Raw genomic sequence first — 21,907 nt, forward strand, 5'->3', positions numbered from 1 at the left:
GGTTGGGAGGGGTTGGTGGGGACTTGTTCCCATGGTGACCACCAGTTACATAATAACAGTGGGTACCTACTGTAGCTGAAGCATTAGAGAATGAGAGATAAGGACACAGAGGGGGGATGATAAACAGCAATTATTTTCCTACCAATTTAGATTTTGAAAATGCTGTGCAGGATTGAAATGCTATTAAAAAAGGCGGAGATAGTACAGTATGAGCAATCATCAAGCACAACACACACAGCTTTAATATATTTCATTTTGAGTATAGGGCTTCTGGTATGGTAGGCAATGCAGTATGCCAATGAACTTGCTGCTTTTAACATCCAACCTTGTGCTTTCCAGCCCCTCTGGGTGCTGCAAACTCAACCTGCCTTCCTTTATTTGTCTCTTTTATCAAGTTAAGAATTATATAGGAGCTAAATTAAATTTAGCAAGGTCAATTAAAACACAATGACTGGATTATAAAGCGAGAGTGCACCTTTTTAGGCCTCGGTCCGTCCTATATCACATGATGGCATTTAAAACAAATAGTATCTGATTGGCCTGGAGGCCCTGAGGGGGCCATGTTCCCACACTATATGTCACTGAATATATTTATTGTTAGCTGTGCACTGCAATTCTGGAGCGCTGGTAAAGACAAATCCAGCTGAAACAACTTTATTTTTGATGTTAAAGCATCGTCAGTGGTTTCCAAGAGTGTTGTCAAGCCTTAGGGGGTTTTAAATTCATGTATATTTGCAAAGTTGCAACACTGCAGCAGATTATTGCTTTTTCTATGTGCTAAGTGAATTAGTGAAATAATAAAGTTATATTAACCTCTTTTTTTGCCATAGATAACATACATTCTCGTGTTTCCATAGTCACTGTAGAAGAGATGAACCTTAGTGCGTCTGCTTGAGGTCATTTTAAACTGGAGGTTATGTTAGCACATTGTTTCCTAAGAGTTTCATCCATGTTTCAACCCTGTGATAGTCTGGTGACCTGTCCAGGGTGTACCCACCTCTCGCCCAATGTCAGCTGGGGTAGGCTCCAGCACACCCACGACCCTTAACAGGATAAGCGGTTACGGAAAATGAATAAATGAATGATTGAGCAACGTGGCTCATTTGTGTCAATCATGCAGGCCTGGGAATCATAGTTAGCTAGCAAACAATGTTTCATTAATTCTGAACGGGCAAGTTTCATTGTCAGCATCCCTTGACGCTCACTTCCATTGTTGCTTTTGCATTTGTGCTACCAGTTAATGTGCTTGTGGCTTTCAAATATGCAAAAGCATTTTGGATATGCAGTTTGTTCGAGACACCTCTGCCACCGTATTTGTTCATTACCTTTAGCTGTCTGTTTAAAAAGATTTTACAACCTCTTAATGAACTGCAGAATTAGGCTACAAGTACTCCTGGTTTGAAATCAGTGGTATAGATCCTCTTGCTACTGTAACACTGGCAGCAAGATAGATAACTAGATGGAGGGCAAAGTTGCAGCTCTCTAAATTTAGTCACCCCTCCGCTCGTGGACTACATACCAATGACAACAGTCAAGCTGACACCCACCCACTCATTCAGTCACTCAGTCAGTCAGCCGGGTCAGGCTGCAGCCCCCTGCGCCCACCCTCCCCACGACAAACTCCACTGCTGGGGAGCGCGAGCACCCACACGGGTCGTACTACTCAGCCTGACCCTCTCGCCTCTCACCTTTCTGACTTCCTGCTCTGAGGAGACAGGCACAATTTGAGACTCCGCCCTGAGGGTCCTTCAGGACAGGTAAGCCATTACTCAGGCGTCTCCACAGGTATGCTGTCTAGCTCTAACGTGACACTTGCATTCTGAAGTATGATTCTCTCTACCACCTACAGCTGCTCTCTCTTTATTTTCCTTCCACCTTGCCTTATTTTACTGTCACTTTTATTTCAGAATTGTCTTAAATGATATTTAATAAGTATATTTTTAATAAGTTCATGTCCTTGCTTGGTGTTTTAACATGGGGAATATTCTGACTGAACATCAGCATATATGCATAAATCCCCAAAACATGTTTTTGCTTTATATTTACCGATAGGATTCTGAAGTTGACTTCACTGAAATTAAAAGTAAACTTTGCAAACTTGCCTTTTTATTTACAGAGCTTAAACCATTTTGTTCCATTGATTTCCATATGATGAAGTGATTTGCATGGTGAATAGACTTCAGCCACAAAAAGCTCCTTTGCTCCATCAGAAAACTTTGTGAAGAGTATCCTGGATTGGAGTGAAGCATTTGTGTTGTGTTTACTGACACCGTGGTGTAAACTTTCCACTGTGCTATTTCATCCACTGTCTCACGTGTCTGCTGTGACAGCCGCATGTTCTCTATCTGTGTCCTTTCAGCCCACTTGGGTAATTTCAAACATATTGATTCCCAGACCCCTGACACAGCTGGTTGCCATGTCTGAAGAGCATGTGCTCGGCGTTTAACAGCCCAAGGTTATTTAAAGGGATGTGCTAACTTTGCCCTTTTCACTGCCCCGATAAATTCTGTCTGCTTCGGTGGGTCTTTGTGCGTGGTGTGGATGCTCAATGTTGGCCAATCGATGGCCAAGATGCAGCCGTGTTGTCTCAGCTTCTGTGTCTCGTTGTACGTTTGAACAGGTTGTACTGATGTGCTTTGTCTCCTGTGACTTTTCGCCTCACCCCCAACTCCCCAGGGGCAGACATGTCACAGTTCTCCACCATGACGACCAGAGAGAGGAAAATGCAGGCTGCAGCAATCTGCAGGGAGGTTCTAGGCCAAGAAGGTAGCCGTATCATTTCCTCTTCACCTACTTGTTTTCTCATCCCTCTGACCTCTCAGTCTTTCTCTCTTTCTCTTGTTGCATCCTTTCTTTGCTTCTGTTTTCACCTCACCTTCTCTTCTTCTCCTCACTTCCTGCTCCTCCCAACCCCCTACCATGTTTTTTATCACACATATTAACATAGAAACGGATTTGACACCATCGTACAGTGCACATTTAATTCTCAGACGTATTAATTTTACTGTAGACACCCTGCCAGACTCAGACATGCACCGGACACTGCCACATTCATTTTATACAAGGCATGAGCCCACCATTTGCCAGAGCAGCAGTTGCCAACCCTCCCTTCCACGACCCTGACTATAAATAAGCAAATGAATACTTTTATGGGCCAAAGTAACGAATCCCTTTGTCGTTGTCCTTTAAACACGCTATTTCAGGGCGAGGACAACTGTGTGGCTGGGTCTGAAGGCTACTGACAGCTGAAAGATATTCTGGCAAATTATGCCCCTCATACTTGGATATAGGCCTGTGACATCTCCATGATCAGCATGCAGTAGCTAGCACGTGGCGCTAACCACAAAACAAGCACTAGACATGAGTGGATTACGAGGGAAGATAATTGCTCATTCATCATATTGGCAGGACTACCAAGTCAGCAGTCTATGTAGAGGGATTTTTTTGCAGCAGGGTTTTATTTCTGTGTGAATATAATTTGTGTTCAATGAGGTTTGATAGGTGGGAGCATAGGAGAAAGGGAAATAAATTTGTCTTGTCAGAGATCAGATCAATTTACAAGTATATAATGTAAAGACAAGCTCTTTAGTCTTTCGTTTGTCTCGTTGTGTTGTATAGATGCAGAAATGGATCTGGGGAAGAAAGTGAACGCTCCTAAGGACATCATGTTGGAGGAGCTGTCTCTTGCCTCAAACCGGGGTTCCCGTCTCTTCAAAATGCGCCAGAGACGCTCAGAAAAATACACCTTTGAGAGCATTCAGAATAAAAACAATGAGCAGCTCAATGTAAGCACACACACATGCACGGGGGAAATATAACTCATCAAGTAGTAGGAGTAGTAAGACATTTGGGGTAAGACACAGAACTCCTGTCTTGCCAAGAGTTAGATAAGAAGATCAGGATGTGTGTTAACTATGGAACTAGAGCTTGGTTAGCATAGCTTAGCACTAGATTGGAAGCAGAGGGAAACGGCTAGCATGGCTCTTTTAATTCTCAGCAAGAAACTCAATAGTTGTATTTCCCTAAATGGCCATTTTGTCAATGCATTTTCACTCCCAAGTTGTCTCATATCAAGGCTTTGTCACACCCCTTGGCGCCTGATAGCAACACCCAATAGCATATCTACATGTTTGACGCACTGCTGAAACACATTGTAACATGTTTAATGTTGTGAAATGGTTGCGGTTAGGTTTAGGCAACAATACAAGGTGGTTAGTTGGTTAGTTTTAGAAAAGAGATCATGTTTTGGGTAAAAATAAGTGTTTCTTTACGTAACATAACATGACGTAAATAAGTCACGTGAGTGACCTCAGTGTGCCATGAGTGTATGTGAATTGGTTAAAGGGCTGTACACATGCCGTGTCTTTAACCACCTAGAAAACGTGAGGTCGGGCGCTGTGTACGACTCTTGGTGCCTATGCTGTGCCATCTTTCAAGGGCATGGAGACAGGTTTCGTCTGAGGTTGCTAAGCAACCATAACAAGCCTTAATATATTGTCCGTGAGACAGATGTAAAGCTCTGGGTAGCCTTGCACGAAAGTTATCAACTTCTTCTTCATATTTACCACAGACTATTATTTGTGGAAGAAAGGAAAGAACCTGTAGGCTGTGATTGGTTGTTCCCCGTCACGTGACATACGGTGCATGCTGCTGCATTCCAAAAGTCAGGGCGCAGCTGTTGCACCCTGAAAAAGAGACGCTCAGGAACACGTCACGACAAGGTTGCTCTGGCGTTTGAGTTCACCTGCTGTGCGTCTTCATTAAAAACAATGGATTTTAGGGCGCATAAAGACAGCTTGTGTACAGCCCCTAACTCTATGTTTAAACAACGCTGACTTTTGGTTCCATATGGGACACGAACTGTGATCTCTAAGATGGCACTCTGGTTTTGTTTGACCCATCCAAATCCCCTCCCACACACACTACGCAGACTTTCTCGCTTGTTACACTTTAGTGTCTCTATTAGTGTCAAATATTGCTGCAGGTGGGTTCCCATTGGGGTTAGCTGTTAGCGTGGTGCATCATTGTCACCCAAAAATAAGAATCCCTGTGCTTTTGTTACCTTAGAATGAGCTGTTTATATCTATGGTACATACAGAGCGGGTCTTCTCCATGTAGTCTGCCATGTTGTTCTACAGTAGCCCAGAATGGACAAGCCAAACACTTGCTCTAGATAGGGCCATTTTTGTTTTTGCCTCAGCTGCAATAGTTCTCCTACACGTTTGGCACACAGGAGAAGTTTCAGTTCTGGAGCCTGACCTATAGATACCACTAAATCCTTCATACTAGACCTTTAATGGGTGCTTTTGGTATCAATATCTCACTGAGGGGCATGACAAAGCAGTGGTATTTTTTCTTAAATACACATTTACAATAGATTGATATGGATTACTAAAACACACTTTGATGAAGTGGTTGCTGTAACACTGTCACACTGCCAGAGCGTGTTTTCTATAAGCACAGTCGTCCATTTTCCCCACATCTTTTCTCTCCATCGCTTTAGAAAACATTCGCACAATACCTTACATCCTGACAAAGTGTATGTGGGAAAGATTAGGCACTTGAAGTGTTTATTTGACTCGTGCTACAGACATAGTGTGGGACAGAATAGTTGTTATGAAAGTCTTCCAGCTGGTCATAAGTAGCTTTATTAATGTCCTTTTTGTGTATGGATGGGCAGTGTGCCAAGTCAGCTTTTTTTTTTCCTCCCAGTCGTACTTATCTTAGCCTGACCTGGTCATACATAAAGCAATTAATGTACCAAAGCACTCAGTAAAATTGAATCAAGATAAACTAAGTTTCTCTTTGTTATATCTAATTAATTAGCAACACTAGTTGGATCCTCTTTCATTTAGTTGTGCGGTGGCCTTGTGTACTTTGAATTGCCCTCATGAAGTCCATAGATAAAATAATTATTATGCTCCAGGGAAGTTTTTCGCCTCATCTTTGAAGTGAGAAGAGCTCACATATCTCTTGGTTTGTTTATTGCTCGGGGCAACGGAGGGATTTTGTTTCAAGTTGTCAACATTTCCTGAGGAAGTCCTGGAGTAAATCATCATAAATATCTTTCAGAGGGATGAAAGCTGGATGCTTGGGCTGTGGTACATTTTGTCCCAGCCCACAAAACAATGTTTCTTGAGGAAAAGTGGACACGCAGGCAGTTTCTCTGCCTCGTGTTGTTGTTGGAAAACATGTAGAATCGCGGTTTGAGTCCACATGAAAAAGAGGAGCAATAAAGAAGTGGGGAGTTTGGTTTTGATAAGAGTCAGTAAACCTACTGTGCCACTGGTTTACTGTGCATGCAAATTACTTTTTAAAATTTTAATTCAATGAATCTAAATATGCCAGCAAAGTTAAAGCTGTTTATTTTTGCCATGTGCAGTGAGATAGGAAATTGTTGATAAAACAATCTCACCATAGGCTTCACTTAATAGCTGTTCTGGAACTTTCTACCATATTATATGTTCTTCCACAAGATAAATGTTTAAATTGCTCATAAAAATGGCAACTTAGATACTTACACGTCTACAGACTTTAATTTGTGTTTAACTTTTCTCTTAAGCTCAACTCATCTCTTGGATCCTTCTTTTAGAACACAAATATTTCTCAAACGGAGAATGGGGACGCCATGGACGGCCACAGCGGCGAGAACAACGTGGATGTCGACCAAACGCCTACCGTGGTGTCTGACGCACCAGACACAAGCACAGTGCCAAATCCAGACAGCATTGCCCCAGGTAAGGTAATAAATGTCCCCGAAAGTGATCAGTAATACATTTCAAGGACCCAAAACCATTGCAACAGTGATGTTCTGTAGTTAAGGTTGGACTGACAAACCAATTGACCTCTGCTCCACTCAGTGATCATATTTAGTCTCTGTCATATGTTAAGGTACTTTATGATACAGTATGATATGGTATGTCACAATACGGTACGATACGATACGATACGATACGATACGATACGATTTAGTATGATACTATCAATAGGTTATCTTAACATACAATACGATACCTTACAGTACGCTATGGTACGATACGATATGATACAATATAATATGATACATTATGTTGGGATACAATATGATATATGATACAACTGTAACTGCCTTACTTTAATTACATGGCTGATAAAGCCCAGTCCTGTATTTTATTTTATCTATGATTGTCACTGTCATTTCTTCCAAGGTTTTGGCTTCATTAACATGTTTGGTATAGTTTCATTATACTAAACTTCCTCTTCTTCCTCTTGTTTGTTTTTAACTTCACTGAAAGTACAGTACAGCTCATGAGAGATGGTTGTGCTCCTGGTGAATAGACTGTGTGGATGTGCTCTCCACAAAGCACTGGATGTGCCGTGTTTTGATAAGGATTCAACTGTTTCTCATTGTTTGTAGTCACGCAGCCTTTGATCGCGTAGGGAAACATTTTCTTTCTTGCCTGGAATCTGCTGGCCGCAGGCAGAATATGATTACACGTTTTCATTCTCCCTCTCTCCGCCTGTCTCCTTTCTTTCTCCATCTCTCTATCTTCATCCCACTCCTTTGTTTCACATCCACTCCTCCACATTCCCGCACTTCTCTCCCTCACCTCTTTTTTTTTTTACCCCTCCTCGTTACAATCAGCTTTGGCGATCTTCAAAAATTGTTGAGTTTTACCCATGGGAGGTGTTTCCTGTTTGCCTCTCGTGCCACTGATAGCATCAGGTATGCGCTCACATCCTCCCTCGTGTCTTAGTTCTGCCCAGTCGACACAAAACCAATACTGATTTAGGGATGGAGGATGCCTGTGCAGGAGTGGGGTGTTATTTCTGGAGCTTAGGACCAGACACCAACCTTCAGTGTCTCAATGAAGTCACTCCAGCTGTAGCAGAAATCAGGCCAGAGTGCATTAGGTATCAAATGCTAAGAACTCTTAAAATAGCACACTCATCCACCCAGGGGTGCCTGTTCCATGCCCCTGTACTGCAAAATCTCTTAACCAGGCTACAGTGATACATGTGGTGAACACTTTAGATTTTGATAGAGTTTAAATGAGACAATAATTGGCGGATAATATACTGAAGATGTAGAAAGTCATAACATCAATCAGTTTTTGGAGAAGTAGAAAAAACATTTAAGGACAAAAACCAGCCTGCTGTCTCTCTGTCTGGCCTTTCAGGGCTTTCCCCAATTGCTCTTTCATCTCCACATAGAGCACATAGAGCTATGTGTGTGACGCTCCTTTCACACACACAAAAAAAAATAGCAACTCAGCCAAATGTCCAACAACAAGAACAATATTCTTTGGCCTCAGAAAATCTTTTACACAATGTTTTGTCATAGGTCCCCCCCCCCTCCGAAATCTGTAAGCCTCCCCACGGGTCTGTTTGGTCTCTCCTGCTTCCTCCTCGGGGCAAAACATAAACTCAGGAAGGGGGATTGTTCATTGTGAGAGGTTAGGACGTGAGATGACGCCCCGTGTTATGTAATGCCTGAGCTTGCAAGCCCCCCTGAGTGAAGCGCTGGGTTTGAAGGATAGTGCTTTGGATAGGCCTCTCCCATCAACACACACAGACTACGCGGTGAGGCAAACATACACACACACACATGGAATTACAGGGAGGCTGCCCCTTGATTTGTTTTGCTGTGAACTTTAACAAGAAATAAAGGGCTGAACAAAGACTAGTGGAAGGTATTGCAGTGTTGCGCAGTCAGACTTGTATTAATGAGTTACATATATGTTTTATGTCACTTATTTAAACAATGGTTCAGGTTAAATATATTATTCTTATGGATTTTTCCTGTTTTTTCTTTTGTAATTGGAACATTTAATTCTTTTTCCTGACTCATGTTGTCTCTTCTACCTTTGCAATCAATTTTGCAGAAAAGGGTTGCTTAAAATTACTTTAAAGCATAAAATATCATCAGCAGACTGCACTCACTTCTACTCAAGTTTACTCATCATCAGCTAACTGGTCTGTGGTGGTTTTATACAAAAGCAAATCGAATTTGACCCGTTTCACTTCACTGTTTGTGAGGAAATACCCAAAATACCCATGCTTGCTGAATACTTTTTAAAAATTAGGATTAAAGAAATAATGCCTTTATTTTCCATCACTGTCTATGTTGTAAACCCACCCAGGGTACGGAGCTCCTTTGAAAGACGTCCCTCCAGAGAAGTTCAACCTCACAGCTGTGCCAAAGTCCTACCACTCGCCTTGGCAGCAGGCCATCATCAATGACCCGACCCTGGCTGACACTCTCATCACCCATATGCCCGAACCGGAGCCCCGACCAGACCTGCCAGGGTACAAAAGTTTCAACAGGTAACAACCTTACAGGTGGACAGCAAGTCTTTGAAAGAAAATGTATTTAAAGTGAGCCTATGTGACATTTGGTAGACTGCAGCCAACTTGACCACAAAAAAACTCACTCAGTAATGTCTGAAGTTAACATTAGCCACTGTTTATTGCTTATAAATTCAACTTTTCACTCATAAGAGAAACATTGTGATATTTTGTGGTGCAAAACTGACATAGCCTTGCTTTAATTTATCATGCACACAAATGCTGAGTGAGCAAAACAAGTCGTGTCCTTCATCTAACTCACAATGTCCAAAAGTCTAGCTCCTCACTCTCAGCAGTTATCTCTTATGCCCTCCGGTCAAAGCTTGGCTTTAATTAGTTTCATCACTTCAAATGTCACTTGAGCCCCTCTCATTAGCACATGACGACGACTGTTAAAACACTGTCACTCCGTCACCTCCAGGGTGGCGACCCCATTCGGTGGTTTCAGCAAGGCGCCCAGACCTGCTCCCGTGAAGCCCCTCCTGGTGGAACCCCTCCCCGACTACCCTGAGCTCCAGGGGGACGCTGCGGTGGATCGACCCTCCTTCAACAGATCTGCTCTGGGGTGGGTGTCAGCAGGCGGTCCAGTCCCACTCCCTGCTGTTTCCCTTGAGCCTGTGCTCCCTGAGTCAGAGGACCTTTGAACCTGTAATGAGGTCACACAGAGATGCTGTCGACTTAGTTGCGGCACCAGAGGTTAATGGTGGACTAGGGGAACGTTTCAGTCAGAACAGAGTCAGGGTTAGAGAAAGTGTAAGGTTATCATGTATGCAGCATCCCGTGGTTTTCCAGGGATGTTAACTATTGCACTGCTTCATCTTGCTGTACAGTAGGCAGAGACACTACTGGAATAAATGGAATTCATTGTATAATAATGTGCATAAGAGTATTTTATCTTGCAGACACAGGTTTTTGCTCAATAAAATGATGTAGAATGCAACAAGTTCAACTCTTTTTTTATGTTGAATTTCATTTCCTGCCACTAACACTGTTGGGAGAATTATTTCGAGATGCTTCTGGTTTTGGACATGGGTGCAAATCTGTAACATATTCCACAACATTCCTCCCGGTAATGATTTCACAGTGAGTTGATCCGAGCCTCACTGAAGGATCATTTGAGTGAATGATGCTGCGCCTGTGTGTTATAGCCGTATGCAAACCCATCACTTATCGCATCGTGTGAGAGTCCAGAGATACATGTGAGCCACTGTAACATGCCTCAAGGTTACACCGCCTGACAAATCAAATCTGCTTCACTGACACGAGCCGCTCTCACCTTTTGGCGATGCCCAGTCGGGGGAGTGGGGATTGATGGAGGAGCTGCTTGATGAGTTGTGCCCACTTCTTATCTGTCTGTCTGTTTATAACGACAGCACTTAGGAATTTATCACAGACATAACGGGCTAAAGCAAACAGACTTGACTGATTGAAAGTTACCAGCAGGTTTTACAAGAGCTGCACAGCCGATGTGCAGAGTTAACCGTATGTTTACTCCACTAGAAGGTGAGCAAAGTCCATTATTTAGCCTTTACTTGAATTTTAAGTTTTTTAATGGTTATATTATATTAAATAATAGCAATATTTTAAATCTAAGTTAATTCATTTTATATTAATTGTGGTTTAATATGATGCAGCATACGTTTAAGGATGTGCTCTAAATGTTTGCATGTACGTACTTATTTAGAGTGCAAGAAATATATCAGCACTTTATATTACCGACGTGTCTCTTTACTGTCTTGAACCCTTTTGCACATTTACTACTGCTTCTTAACTGACAATGGTATCAGAAAACCTGAGGCAGTGAAGAAGGTCATATGTTTCACAGCCCTTTTCCAGCTCTTTTATTTTTCCGTTAAGATCACACTCTTTCCTTGTGCTCTCTCAATATTGGAGCTTAAAGCCAGAAAAGAGCATATCCACTTGTTTCAACTGTGACCACAAGTTTAAAGTGCTAGTAACTAGTCTTACTATGAAATGTACAATCACAAGAATCATAATTTCAAGGCTCAAATGTAATGGGTGAAAATGTGATGTGACGGATACACAATGATGGACAGTCTGGAGGTCAGTTAGCAACCCAGTCACCAGAATAAATGTTGGCACTGTATGTTTTTGCAACCCTTGGATATGTAACAATTGTAAGTTATCATGTTGCAGATATACTGAAATTGTGTTTCTTTGTAATTCTTTGTTTCTACGGTTACGTTTAGGCATGGATGTGCTTAAGAAACGATCACCTCTTGGCTTAAAACACCTGGTTTTGGTGGCAAAATCACGGCTGGCAATGTCCCACCCCAAAAAATAAAAATATAATAATTAAAATAAATTTTAAAAATTAAAAAAATGTTGTGGTGGCACAATCGTCGCTGGAAATCCACCAATGTCTCTCTAAAAAAAACACATGTTTTGTTGGTTGGTTTTTGTGGTCCGTGGACTGCAGCTTGGCAGCTTGGCTGTTTAACATATCAGTGGTTTCTAGAAACATGCAATACCAACATTTTATTCTGGTGACTGGGCTGAAAGAATTGGGCTTGGTGTCAGTCCTCTAAACCAGTTTCTGCTTATTGCTGGTAGATTTTAAACAATTTTCTATGAATCAAAAACCTCTTTTGTTATGCTGTTTGTGATACCATGTATTTAAGTTGTTATGTCTACACTTTCACTCACAGTGGTTTAATAATAACAGTAGAAGAGTGCGCCACTTATCCTGCAAATAGCTAAAGATTTGGTGAAGTCGCTCACAAAATCTGCATCCTCATGAGAACTGTGTTTGAGCAGGACAAATGTTTTTCTAGGATATGACTTGTCTATAAGGGAATGTGTTTAATTTTGTTATTGCCATATTTTCTTTATCTAACACATGAATTAGGAAATGCCTTTTCAGATTTTCCTCAGAAATGTGACTAAGTCGAGCATCAGCATTCCTCGCCTCTGTCGGAGACCCTTTGGAATGTGCAGCTCCATGCGCCACTCCCATTTCGAGTCCTATTGAATGCCTCCTGCCAGCCTCTCCAGGAGAACGGTGCGTACAGCACACCGACCAGCATCCGACAGTGCCGGTAGCTCTGCCAAGTACCACAGTAAATATTGAGCAGTGTTTATCAAGGGCAGGCATGAACTCTCTTTGAACTTTGATTGTAGCCATTATCAAAATGCAGCAACGGAAATATTATTGGCAGGGACTGTAGCGTAGGCTGAGGGTTGGGGAGCCAGACGATTCAATTATTAGTCTCAAACTGCAACCAGTTTCCCCTCAGGCGTGTTTGCTTTGGCATGAGATGGCACAGTAGGCAGTGGACACCGGATTATAGGCTGTGAGGTCCACAGTTTGCTGGGGACAATAGGGTGGCCTAGTGATGGGAGTGACACTCCCATGCTGAAAGGCAGCAATCTAGCACCCTTAAGCAAGAGACTGAACCTGGCATACTTTGTCCTAAATCGCTGTGGATAAGAGCATCAGGGAAAGTGAGGTGATAGCATGGTGGAGCCTCGGTAAGCTCAAATGCAGGGCAATCCTTTTAGAAAATGCTTTTAGAGAGGGAGAAACAGCACATAAACACCTGATAGGAATCTAAGACTGGAGTGACCACCAACAACAAGGCTGATAAGATGGGAACATGCCATGTTTGTTTGTGTGTGTTCAACAGGTGCAAGAAGTGAGAAGGACGTCTAATTCGACTCAGTTTCATCATTCAATCCTGTGGTTTGTACTCTGTGACCCAGCCCAGTCTGTAACTGAACAGCTGGCCTTCAGCATCTTCCTCAGCAGTTAACAATGGACTCTGCTGCTGTTGCATTCACTGTCATGTCTCAAAGCGAAACTCCCACGGGCTTCCATCTGCGCACACAGCACCGAACACCGAGTGTGCAGCATGCTGCTGACACAGACGACTGCTAAAAGGTTGAGCCACATGACCAGCCGATAGCTTTTCTCTGAGTATGCACAGGTCGGGTGAGAAAACAAAAGTGGTGTGAGATAAAAACTGCAAGGGCACCGAGCAGTGCCTAGAGGGAGACATACTGTGTGGTTCTCTCAGAGGTTTTAGCACACAGACACACTTTTCAGAAGAGTTAGATTTTAGGTGGAGTTTATGCTCAAATCTTCCACCAGACATGTTGGAAATCTGGGATTAACCTTGTAATATTGTGTTAAAGTGACCTCGTAACATGAAAATCCATAAACAGCTGAAAAGCACACAGCTAATGGTTCGTGAACATTTTCATGACATCTGATGGCACGATGGATTTGTCAAGCATGATGGATGTGTGCAGCAGGTGGTCATTCTCGCAGGATAGTGTAAAGCCAAATGGGATATCTAAAAATATGAGTGAAAATAAAGCATCCCAGGGGTCAGTGGGGTGGTGTTGGGTTGCCGCCGAGGTGAGGTGACAGGGTCGGGGCATACATTCCTCTCCTGAAATGACGCAATGGGTTTAAATCATGTTTCACCCTGAGAAAGTTTTCAGTCCGAGGTACCTGCATGCACGTATATCCATAAACAAAGATGACTGTGCTTGTATTTAATTCGAATGCCAGATCTCTTCGTACAAATAATAAATACGGAAAATGATAGTCAAGCAATGTGTACTCATTTTCATCAAGTGCTGATGTTATCCACACACAAAAAAATTTACCGCTGGAGAAACCACTTTATGGAAGAATGCACACTGCTGGGCTAGTAATTAGCCTGTTTGGACAAATGAACATTCAAGATTGTGTTCCTGTTTACTTGCAAAAGCCCCCGAGACCAATTAGAGCTGTGTTCCCTCACAGTAATCCGACCGCTGACTTTTCACTCTTGGGGCTCATCTATATTCCTGACTGGTCAATATTTGTTAACCTCCTTTCTTTGGTTAATAGTCAGTGAAGAATTATTAACTTACAACTGCTAACACAACCAGTGAGTAAACAAATTGAGGCCTTCAGGTGACAAGTGAAAAGCTCTTTGCTCGACTAATATGGCTGGGAACAAGCAGAAAATACAGCTTTAAATGTCCTTAATGTGCAGATAGAGAGAAAATAGCTCATTCTTGATGATGTTGCCAGGGAGAGAATAATTAATGTACCTTATCTTAGTCAATGAAGGGTATTACTTTCCCTACTAGACAGCACTGAGGCGATAGCATGCTTTTCCTGTGCGCTGCAGCTACCGTGGATACGGCAAACACAGCAGTGAAATATATCACAGTCACTCCTTTGGCTGCACTCCAGAATTAATGTAACATGGTCAATTGCCAAAAAATGATGCTTATGTCATCTACTTTTCTGCAGTAAAACAATGAGCACAGTCCTACTCAGGGGTTAGACTGAAAATGGAAATTACTACAAATGGATAAAGAGAAAAATAAATGCATTAAGAAGAGTCTGGGGTGGACAAAATCTCTCACCTGCTCCTACAGTATGAAACACACCCATACTTGGACATCATGTTATGTATGTGGTAATGCAGTGTCATCACGACAGCACACAAATACCATTCCAGTGAGTAATATACAATGTAGACATGATGAACTAAAGGGAAATGTGTTGTATGCACTGCATGAATTTTCAGATGTCTCAACCAAGAAGAATACTGAAAAGTGGCTGAACATAAAGTTCTCACCAAGAAACGTTACTTAATTGTTCTTGAGAAACGTGAGAAGCGGTTTCGTTAAAAAAAACCTCATCATTACAGGTTTTTAATCCCCGGTTAAATATAGCAGGAGTTGCTTCAGAGGCGTCGCCTCCCCGTGGCCTCCATTGTGGCGTTGGAGCATGTCTAATCTCTTACGTAACAACGGGGCATTCACCACTGTGTGGTTCCTCATTAGTAGTAATTCAATAGCAACACAACGAATGGTGTTCACAGAAAACATTACAAGCTTTGCTTTGTTCAGCCATTACACTTTGTACAGCTTTTGCAGAAAGTGACAAAAGGGCATTTTCATTTAAGTTTAGTAACCTTGACTGACACTCTCACAGTCTGAACTCACACACAAATGTATTCTTGACAAATATTCCATATTTGTTTGTGTTTATGCGCGTGGTCAGGAAAACTTGTGTCCTCATATTACTTTTCATTAGTACAAGCTGTTCTATTTGAATTGCATTTCCCATGATACCACACACATCCAGGTTTGCATGCGCGTACACAAACATGCACACAAACTAGGCCATTTATTATTACCCAGGCTGAGACAGGAGCAGATTAAGTTTACATTTTAATTAGATGCTTAAATTTTGCAGCAGCAGATGAGAGCAGCAGCACAAGAAGTTGTAGCTTTACTCATTCAAATTTTTGTGTTTTATGCTACGTGCCCACTGCCCCCTCAGAATGTATTTAAATAATTCATTATTGCTTTGTGATTAATCAGAATAATTTCTAATACAGTTTAACTCTGTGTGGTTAATTCTGTGCCTTGGTCTAAAAAGGACCACCCCGAATGCACAGACTTTTAAAAACAGTTGTACGGTTTTGGCATTGTTGCCCCACTTTCCCTTTGTGTCTCAGGGCTATGGAGTACAGTAAGTATGGATTGAAAAGCCAGACAACAGGGCTAAAAATATCCCACTTCAACTGGCACAGCACATTTGGGGTGAAATGGAATTCAGCTGCTCAGTGACCTAATGGAGTCATCAATGAATCTATCTATCAGACAGAAAAAGGCATTTACAACCTGGTGGCTGTGTAGTGAGAGAAAAGGCAAAATAAAACATCTCACATTAAAAGTAAACTTAATTCTTCAAAATTGACATGTGCAATAATAAAAATAATAATAATTGTTTATACAGCACTTTAAAAAACAAAGTCACGAAGTGCTTTGCATGAACAAAAAAATATTTCAAGAATGACATAGAATCAGAAAATCACAACAATACAAATGGCAAATGAAAATTATAGTGAGAAAAGATCAACTTTTTAAATTGCTTTTGTAATTTGTTTTACAAAGGAAATGTCGCTGTCAAACAAAACATCCAGGTTTCTGGTTGCAGGTTTAACATTCTGTCTTATCACATAAGACAGAGAGCCAAAGATATTTTGTGGTATAAGGACTGATTTTGGGAGACCGAATAAATTGTTTCTGATTTTTGGATATCCAGCATTTAATTTCTGACAGACAAGAGGTAAATTATGAATATTGTTGCGTATTTCTATAGTTTTAATGGGACATAAAATTGGGTGTCATCTGTACAACAGTGGCACTGAATTTTGCGTTTATGTATATATGTCCCAGTGGCAACATGTACAGAACAACAAGGGGCCAAGGATGGAACCTTGGGGAACACCACAGGTCCCGGGGGTCACAGAAGAGGAGTTCTGTTTAAAGAATAAAATAAAAATATAAATAAGACTTAAACCAGTCAATGCCAACCCAGTTTCCAAGAGGATCCAGTAGAGTAGAACGATCAACAATGTCAAATGCAGAGCTCAAATCAAGAAGAGTCAAATTAAATTGAAAATCACCAGCATCGGCTATGCATAAAAGATAATTTTTCACTTTAATAAGAGCAGATTCGGTGCTGTGACGTGAGTGAAAATCTAATTGAATTTGACACAAATCCACTCAAAGTAAAGGACCTTCTCTAAAATGTTTGACAAAACTAGCTATTTACACAGGGGTCAAAGATAGGTCTCTTGAGCAGTGGGTGCATAACTGCATGCTTGAGGCACAAGGGAACACAGCCAGTGGAAGGAGAGTTATTTAAAATAGGTTAACAAGTGGGAGCAACACTGCTAAAAACCTCCTTCAGAAATCTGGTGGGCAAAACATCTAAAGGGTTCGATGTAGGCTTTAATTAGTCAATTATGTCCTTTCAAGTGCACAGTGAAGGGCCTCACGTTTATTGAGCAAGTCCGAGGGGCTGCAGTGTGGAGAAGGATCACCGGTGACATGACCAATCTGCTGTTTCATTTCAATTATTTTGTTCACATCGTGGGGAGGCTTCAGTTTGCTGTTTAGAGTCAATGGATTTGAAAAGGACTCTGGGGTTATTACTGTTTGTTGTAGTTATGTTGGAAAAATAGGAGGAACCGGCTTTACATAAACACACAAGCTAGTTTAACAGAGATTGAGGCTTTCAAGTGAGAAACCAGAGGAGACAAGAATGTCCAGGGTGTGTCCCTGTATGTGAGTGGGACCCTCAAATGAGTGGGCAAGATTTAAAGATTTTACAGTGTCTATTAATTCTTAAGCAAACGAGGAACTTAGAGGGGCAGTATACATGTATGTTAAAATAACCTAAAATTGAGACTCTATTAATTCAAATGGGGAAAAGTTTCAAAAGCTCTATTTAATGTTAAATAAAATGAAATCTACCACTGCTGCTGTTGCTGTTGCTGGTGAAATTATAAAAAGGGCAACACAGGCAAAGAAAGGACACAGGTTTGTCATTTGAGCAGTGTTTATTCACTGTGTTCAGCAGATCTCTTGCTGTTCATCGGGGGCTTTCTCAAGGTGAGAAGTCAGGGCAATGGCACCATCTCTCAGCGGGACGTTTACTGTGTGCACTGTCTCCTTGCAGAGCTGGCAAAGTCTCGCTAATTAATCTTAAATTAAAATGTCCTTCACAATAGCATCACACTTGTGTAGGACCAGGGCTTTGCCAGACTGTTAGATTTAAGTTTAAGAACAATTTGATCTCACATTCAGATGGTTATACAGATAATCCGAAAGTTGCTAACACAAGAAAAGTAGTGAAAACTTTGGACAAGTAGACATATCATGGGGCAGAAATGAATAAATCATACCCAAAAACCAATGAGCCACGATTCTGCAGAAGTCATTCACAGTGCACGCCAGCCAGGCAACGATGTGTCAGTGCAATGATACAGTCATTTTTAGACTTTTGGCTCAGAGTACAGGCAGCAATGCTAACAGGGTGCAAATTGTCAGATTCAGCAGCTGGATTGCGAGCTGTCCACCGAGGTCAGAAAAGAAAAGTTTACATTTGTGGAACTTGTTAAAGACCTGATCTGTTTTAGCCGTCTGATCCATAATTTATAGGGGAGTATAAGATATTCAGTGGCAGCACTTCAAAGCAAGGAGGCCCACAGTCAGGGTGGGAATGTCCAACACCATAATGTGAATCTTCTCTATGTGAGCTCAGAGCACCACACTGATACAAAATACTTTTTTGTTAATCCTGTCTAAAAACTTACGAAAAAAAATCTTAACATCAATCCTCCAGAATGCCTACAGGCTGGCTTGGGTTATTTCATCACCACGTGGGGTTACAAGGTAAATTAAATACTTTCCCACCAAGATCGTTAAAAGCTCACATCACTCAAACTGATTATTACCACACTCACGTACTTTTTCATATGTCAGGAGGAAGCATTATATGTCCCTCGAGGAAATGTGTGAGGAGGGAAATGCCATTGTCTCCTCAATGGGCCCTTTCAAGTACTTCCTAGGGAAAGGCTGGACCACGCTGATACATTGTGACCCCTCACCGCACGCTCAATCATTGCATACGGTTTCCTCGGCCTTAATGAGTGACTGTGATGAGTTCTGTTTTGAAGCAGAGGATTTCCTTTAACACAAAGCTTGTTGAATATATGGCCTGATTTTGAGGGGTTTCAAAGAGGGCTTCTAAATCTATATTTCTCATTTATAATCAAGATAACCCAGTCATTGCATGTTAGAATGTTATCACCGACATTAGAAATGTTTTCAAAATAAATGAATGGAACAGTTTAGGGCTTTACAGTTATATGCACCATATAACATGCCCTCTTGTGGAGGCAATCTAAACTACTTATTTTAATTAATATAATCTCCCCAAATTAAAAAAAAAAGTGGTCAGCTTGCTGGGGGCCTTGAGCCATGAAACATGATAGGGCTATTACACTCTGTCGTCCCTTGCTTCAAAAAGGGGAGAAAAGCTTTAATTGCACATCTCTCTCAATGCTTTTCTTTATATAACAGGATCAGGCAGATGGTGTTTGGGTAACAGGAGCCTTACATCACTCTCCTCTGCTCTCAGTTGTTCCCAATCATCAGTGTTATGATTGTATTCACATTGTTGGGGTGTAACTAGGCAGGTAAATGTTTAACACCCCCCACATAAGCATGTTTAATCATTGCCCACCACTCTGCTGCAATGCATACTTTATTTGCAAATGTATGCATGCAGGTTTTCAGGAAGGTGCTGGCTTTGTGACACTTCTGCACCCCTGGATAAAAAAATGCATTTTCCAGTTACACTTTTAAACAAATTTCCAAGTATGTGATGCATGTTTGCAGTGGGAGAGTTGTAAAGCACGCATTGTAGTGGGCTAACTGCAAGCCCCTGCACCATAAAGCAACATTAACGAGCCTGCCAGCAGAGTTGGCGCTCTGCAAATGTTGGAGTGTGTGTGTATGAGAGAGAGAGTGTGTGTGTGTGTGTGTGTGTGTGTGTGCTGGAGCTGTGGCAGTGGTGTACAGTAGCATGGCAGACTGCAGTAAATACACTGTTGAAGAGGCGGGGTTTGACATCTCAGCTCTGAAAACATCTCTAATCCAGTATTTCAGGTGCCGAAGTCGACCGAGCGACCACAGCTCACTACCGCCGCGCATCAGCGAACTGCTGCGGAACCGCACGCCTCTGGAAACCGGAATATATCGCAAGTGGACGGACACGGCTGCTGTGTCCAAAGTGGGATTTTTGAGAGACAAGAATTCCCACAAAAGCAAGTGAGAGTGAAGTTTCGTGGTTTTGTGGCTGGCGTGTGAGTTTCCAGCGTGTGGCTGCGTCTTGAAGTACATTTTCAACCAGGCAGCGACTCCAACGGCTCCTCAGTCCCTCCCCCCGAAACTCAACCAAAATACTTCAACTCTTGCCCTCACTGGAGGATATTACCGCACTTTGGTGTCATTTTGCCTCTCTTAGGTGAGTTGTTCTTTTATTTAAGTTTCACACAAGTGCTGTAGCTCTTCAAACTTTACTAGTTTATGCTTTGGCAGCTGTGCTTGGGGCGGAAATGTCGCTTTACCTGGAGTTCAGGTAAGTCGGAAACCAGGTAGGCCTAGCATTAGCTGCTTCTACTCGGTTATGTAGCGTTAGTTAGCACACTTGTCAAGTTAAAAAAATGCGGTGTGTGAGTGTGTAAAACACTAAAATACTTGTATTGTGATTGTGGCAGCTCATTTTGTATCACTTGTGAACTTATTTGTTGGCATTTTCTTTTGAAAGTCAGCAGTAGTCGCGTTGTTGTTGACAGCTAGCAGTGTGTCGGTTTATCATTAACTATTTAAAATATGTAGCTAGCTTAACGACAATGAGGCTAAAGTGGCTGCTTGTGTCGTGTTTAATTTGTATTTCAACACACTATTCCCCCAGTTAAGTCAAATATGTATATACAGTCATATAAATATGGTTTTAAGGTAATTTAATAACGAGAAAACACCAGCTTTCCCCTGGTGTTGTATCACCTCAGGATAAACAAGCACAGTCCAAGCTGGGTGCCAAGTCTCCTGATACGTGCTGAACTGAGAGGTTTCACATTGCGTAATTTCTGCACACCCTTTTCATATTTGGACATTACATCCAGAAGTTCATGGGAGCTCATTCAGAAGTCATTTACAGACCCCCACCCTGCTGTGCACCCCTGTGATCTGGTTTCTCCCACTTTAATTCATCCTGGTGATAAGACCCATGAGCAGCAGCAGCAGCAGAAGACCTCAGTCCCATAAGCACAGTGGTGATGAAGCAGTGAGATCACCAGCCCTGTAGATATCATGCACACTCATCCTTTATGTAGAGGGTTGTGGAACATTTCCATTAGGATTAAGATGGTAAACTAAATGTGGAGGCATGCTGAAGAACCAGTTTTGACAGTGCACTTTCAGTCACCTCTTTGTTTGCAAGCATGTTGAGCAAGAGTACTTGGGGTAAGTGTACTTTTATTAGGTATTGTTTGCTCAATTTACTATGTGTGGATCTGCTTGTGATAAAGATCGTGACACTTGACTCGGGAGTTTAAGGCTTTTACTTTTAAACTGAATTAATCTACTATATATGTATAAAAAGTTGAAGATGAAAAAAGGAAACAGAATTGTCGGTCATTATCATCACGCTTGATATTTATTGGCAAGCTCCTGAGAAGTGGAGGGGCATTAAGGAAGCAATTACAAGATTAGAGAGGAGGATGTTATATTTCAATCAGATTCGTAGCAGTATGGGATCCTGGAACATGTGCTTTTGTTCTCCCTTTTCCTCTGTAAGGAATAATGGGTGACTCAGTTTGGCGTGGGTGACCTGTTCAGTTTCACAGGGTTGAATGCGGTGACCGTGTGCTGGAAAGCGGCAAGCCTTTGAGCAGGAAGCCCACACAGGAAACGACCGCTACATTGTTGCCTGAAGGCTCAAACCATGTCTGCAGTCCGTAGGGAATGTTCCAGTCAAGTTTCACTGTTTTCAGGGTTGTAGTGTGCAGGGTCATGTTTTATTGCTTCTTCTTGGACACGCAGTGGCGACTTGTACTCAGGCTTTGTGTATTTCAGACTTTTGTGTGTTTGCCCAGCCCTGGCTCTTAATTAAAATAAACAAACCGACAGAAGAGTTGTGGAGACCAAACGCATTAAATCATCGAAAATTTGAACATTGTGTTGACAG

At 41.9% G+C, this 21,907-nt stretch overlaps 2 protein-coding genes across 4 annotated transcripts in view; both read left to right on the forward strand.

Annotated features, from left to right (window-relative positions):
* Positions 1-40: 40 nt before the first annotated feature.
* LOC126404619 (myozenin-2-like) lies at positions 41-10,270 on the forward strand. Of its 2 annotated transcripts, none has more exons than XM_050067987.1 (6): positions 41-1,757; positions 2,621-2,766; positions 3,619-3,785; positions 6,593-6,737; positions 9,123-9,306; positions 9,749-10,270. In XM_050067987.1, exons 2-6 carry the CDS (start codon positions 2,685-2,687, stop codon positions 9,969-9,971), a joined length of 801 nt encoding a protein of 266 aa, XP_049923944.1. In that variant the 5' UTR covers positions 41-1,757; positions 2,621-2,684; the 3' UTR covers positions 9,972-10,270. The 2 variants fall into 2 exon arrangements, with proteins under 2 accessions (XP_049923944.1, XP_049923942.1); XM_050067985.1 differs by having other exon boundaries at positions 43-1,757; positions 2,677-2,766.
* A 9,378-nt stretch (positions 10,271-19,648) lies between these two features.
* LOC126404249 (inactive ubiquitin carboxyl-terminal hydrolase 53-like) overlaps positions 19,649-21,907 on the forward strand; it is a 33,812-nt gene continuing 31,553 nt past the window's right edge. Inside the window, exon 1 of one of the 2 annotated variants that reach the window (XM_050067335.1) lies at positions 19,649-20,182. The gene's annotated coding sequence lies outside the window, so the exon portion shown is untranslated. The remainder of the gene's footprint in view (positions 20,183-21,907) is intronic. The other variant, XM_050067334.1, reaches the window with a different exon arrangement.

Source organism: Epinephelus moara, chromosome 17 (assembly GCF_006386435.1).
Source record: "Epinephelus moara isolate mb chromosome 17, YSFRI_EMoa_1.0, whole genome shotgun sequence".
In the NCBI taxonomy this organism is placed as follows: Eukaryota; Metazoa; Chordata; class Actinopteri; order Perciformes; family Serranidae; genus Epinephelus; species Epinephelus moara.

What these genes read in the sequence shown, in the direction of transcription:
- LOC126404619 (XM_050067987.1), top strand. Translation starts at nt 2,685, where the DNA reads ATGTCACAGTTCTCCACCATGACGACCAGAGAGAGGAAAATGCAGGCT. An exon ending in TCCAGACAGCATTGCCCCAG is followed by an intron (nt 6,738 to 9,122) that starts GTAAGGTAATAA and finishes AAACCCACCCAG; the next exon opens with GGTACGGAGCTCCTTTGAAA. An exon ending in GGGTACAAAAGTTTCAACAG is followed by an intron (nt 9,307 to 9,748) that starts GTAACAACCTTA and finishes CGTCACCTCCAG; the next exon opens with GGTGGCGACCCCATTCGGTG.